Below are 3,836 nucleotides of genomic sequence, written 5' to 3' on the forward strand. Positions count from 1 at the left end.
AAATTAGTGGCACTAACGTAGCCACTAACGTGGCTCTTCTCTGCTTCTTGTTACCAGAAATTAATCAAACAAAGTACATCAAAGTCTTGCTCTTAATCATGGGATCATGCATCATCCATTTTATCATTCAATTCATGCATAATTCTCATGAAATCATTCAAAATTCACAATGTTTGCTTGAATCATGGTATGAATGTATTTTCAACCAAATACTTGCTTATTTTCTAAGAAAATGCATGAAACCAACCTAAAGCATACAAAAAATGGCTAGTAAAACTAGCCAAGATGCCCTGGCATCATCTTTTTACATGTGCAAGGTGAACAATCTTTATTTTTCTCCATTTTGCTAAAAAATTTGAATTCAAAATTGAAACTATTCATCTGGTATTGTTTATAAAAGAGGGTTGAAATGGTAAGAATAGTGCAGACCATTGGCTTAGTTCATCTTTCACGAATCTTCATATTGTTATTGTTTTCTTTCTTACAAGTGTTTAAGTGCTTCCAAATGAGTCCATCTTTTGATGCTATTAGCAATATTGTTCCTCCAAGAGAGGCTTGGAGGCTTAAAGTGAGGGTAATTAGAGCTTAGATTGTTCCAAGCTTTGAAAATTCAGATTCTCCAAATTCAACGGAGCTCATTTTAGTGGATGAAAATGTTAGTGATTTTATTGGTCGTTTATTTTGAGTTAGCATGTTGTTGATATTTCTTTTTGTTGCTGACTAACATGTATTCTTATTTTTTATTGTTTATAGTTAAACAAAATCCAAGCCACTATAAGGAAGCAACTTATCAACAGGTTTAAAGATAATATTATTGAAGGAAATTGCTACAAGATGTGTTATTTCTTTGTTGTTCCAAATCATTGCTCTTATAGAGCTACAAAACATGAGTTTAAGCTTACATTTCTCTTCTAAACAATAGTAACAACTATACCAGATGATATCATACCTAGAGTCTGTTTTACTCTATATCCTTTTAAGGAGATATTACAAATGAGCCAAGATCATGATTATTTAGTTTGTGAGTGGTTCTGTATTTTTTTTTCCATTATTGAGATTATGTGTTGTTGATCCTGTTATATATTATTCTATTTTTTTGCGGTTTTTTTTAATGTGCTTACAGATGTTATTGGGTTGCTGACTTTAGTTGGAGAGGAAAAAAGTTATGATAAAGATGGAAAAACAATCAAGATGGTTGTTGTGGAGCTTTCTTCTCAAAAGTCTGTAGCTTCATTACTTTCTTATTTCAGCATATAGTTTTTATTTAGTTTTTTGTTTTCTCTATTTTTTATGTTACGATTTGTTGTGTTTTATTTGTAGGATGGTGCTTAGGTGCGCTCTGTTTGGAGAATATATGTATCAACTAAATCATTTTCTTTCTTCTAGTTTGTTGAACAACCAATAGTGATTATTCAACTTGTCAAAGTTAAGCTTTTTCAAGGTACTATTGTTGAATGTTGTATTATCATGATTTTTTTTAAACTCTTTTTTTACATTGTTGATATAAGATTTTTTTTACATTGTATTATCATAAATGAATATAATTCAGTAATGTTCTGAATTACCTCACGAATGAAATTATGTGGGAAAAAGATAATTGATAATGACATATTAGAGAAAAATTTCTTAACTTTCTATGCCTCAAATGTGCTTCTGCAACAGTAGTATTGAAAAAAAATTTTTTAAAAATATTCTGATATAATTTTTTACCTTCTTGTTGCTAAACGAAATGATGAACTACTTTTAAGAAATTATGAAGCGTGCCCAACCAACGCCTCCCCATTTCTTGAAACAAATGTGGCAAATTATAACCCCATATGAGGTAAATGGCAAGGCTTTTGTAAGAAGAAAAATTATGAAAGAAAGAAATATTATTTTTACAAAAAAGGTTTTCACTAGAAGTGGGATAAAGAAAGAAATAATGAACAAAATAAATCACTAGAGGATAAATATTTCCATTACGGTGGAAAGAGCCATTAATCACGTACCTGTCGTACCTCAAGGCACTTAGTTGATCTTTATCAAGCATTCTTGAAGAAAGATGACAAAGAAAATGAGACAAATTTTGTTTCAAAGGATGTGGCTGAAAATTACACCATTCATTATGAAGTGTCTAATTTTTTTTTTAGAATCCTAAAAAAAATATTGATCATTTAATCAATAATGAAAAAGTTTAATATTTGAGTTCATTAAGTATTTATGTCATAAAACTCTACAACAACAACAATAATAATAAAAATAAAATTTCTATTATATAATACTATTCTTATGTACAGTGTTATTTAGATAAACAGTTCCATTATTATCAGGAATGCAATTTTAATGTGCACATGCACTTCTACTTATTTTATGTTATATTATGATCTTATTATTAGTTGTCTTTGAAAAAAATGACAAGGACATATAATGAGAATATTTGTCTTATGGATAGTACAAGTTCGCATACCATTTTTCAAAAGTAATATATATTTTACTCATCTTGTACCAAAAGAAGAATGTGTTAATACCATTATTGACTTAGAAAATGTGATAAAAGGTTCCAAAAGTGCTATAATTTTATTTCGGGATAAGTACTTTTTTCGTCCTTAAGGTCTTGGGCCAAAATCAAAATCGTCCCCAACCTTTTTTTCTTATTAAAATCATCCTCAATACAAAACGTTAAAAAATCGTCCTTTTGTCCAAGAACAACATTTTGTGGACAATTTTACCCTTACATAAAAATTTAATTGATGTGGTTGGTGTCATTTGATTTCAGACTTTCAGTAACGGCGAGTGCAGAGGGGTAAACCGTAAACGATGGAAGAAAGCAAAGAAGAAGCAGAGGCAGGGCTGCAGAAGAAGTACTCGTCAATGGTGGAACGGCTCAACAAATGCCACCAATCCCGTTCAGACAATAACAATGAGTCGGAATCATCTTCATCCCCTGCCTTCGAGTCCACATCATCCTTCCTTACCCAATTCTCGAACCTCAAATCCTCCATCGAATCCCAACTCACTCACTCCCATTCCGTCTCCTCTTCCGACCCATCACAGCTCAAACCCCATTTCGAGCAAATATCAACATCAATCTCCTATTTGGAGAAGCTTGTTGCAGAAAATTCCTACTTCCTTCCCTCCTACGACGTTCGATCCTCCCTCAAAACCATCGCCGATTTGAAACACACCCTAGAAACCCTCATCTCCCAGCTTCTCCCTAAGAAGAAGTTCTCCTTCAAGAACAAGGCTGCCACCAAGAAAGACACTACCAACAACAACACTGTTACTCCACAAGAACCCAAACAGCCCCTACCTCTCAATCGCGACTCCTTGGGGTTCAGGAACAAATCCGGCGAGCTTTTGGTGGGTGATTTTAGGGGATCGGAGGTTGGAAAATTCACGGTGTCTGATCTCAATTCCTGCGAGGTTAGGATAATTGGTTGTGTGAGTACACTATTCATTCACAGGTTGAAGGATTCTAGGGTTTACGTTGGGCCCGTGATGAGTTCAGTCCTCATCGAGGACGTTGAGGGCTGCGTTTTTGCCATGGCGTCACATCAGATTCGGATCCACGCTGCAACAAGGAGCGATTTTTACCTGAAAGTTAGGAGCAGGCCCATAATCGAGGATAGTAATGGGGTGAGGTTTGCGTCGTACTGCTTGCGCTACGAAGGGATCAAAGAGGATCTTCGTGGTGCTGGTCTTGATGCAGAAATTGGGAATTGGGGGAATGTGGACGATCTCAAGTGGTTGAGGGCAATGCAGTCTCCAAATTGGTTGATTTTGCCGGAGAATGTAAGGGGTTAGAAACTTAGAATCGTTGATATATTCAATTCGGAAAATGGGAAGAAGGAGGGAAC

The 3,836-nt window shown here is 34.4% G+C and overlaps 1 protein-coding gene and 1 long non-coding RNA gene across 2 annotated transcripts; both read left to right on the forward strand.

Annotated features, from left to right (window-relative positions):
- Nucleotides 488-1,383, forward strand: LOC107608680. The gene is made up of 4 exons (XR_001612972.2): nucleotides 488-655; nucleotides 754-1,021; nucleotides 1,124-1,220; nucleotides 1,321-1,383. It is a non-coding gene; the product is annotated as an uncharacterized LOC107608680 (long non-coding RNA).
- On the forward strand, nucleotides 2,759-3,783 carry LOC107608266 (tubulin-folding cofactor C-like). The gene has a single exon (XM_016310108.2). The coding sequence runs from the start codon at nucleotides 2,797-2,799 to the stop codon at nucleotides 3,781-3,783; it is 987 nt and encodes a 328-aa protein (XP_016165594.1). The 5' UTR covers nucleotides 2,759-2,796.

The sequence above is a fragment of the Arachis ipaensis genome, chromosome B07 (genome assembly GCF_000816755.2).
Source record: "Arachis ipaensis cultivar K30076 chromosome B07, Araip1.1, whole genome shotgun sequence".
Classification (NCBI taxonomy): Eukaryota; Viridiplantae; Streptophyta; class Magnoliopsida; order Fabales; family Fabaceae; genus Arachis; species Arachis ipaensis.

Coding starts and splice junctions, on each gene's coding strand:
- LOC107608266 (XM_016310108.2), top strand. CDS start 2,797: ATGGAAGAAAGCAAAGAAGAAGCAGAGGCAGGGCTGCAGAAGAAGTAC.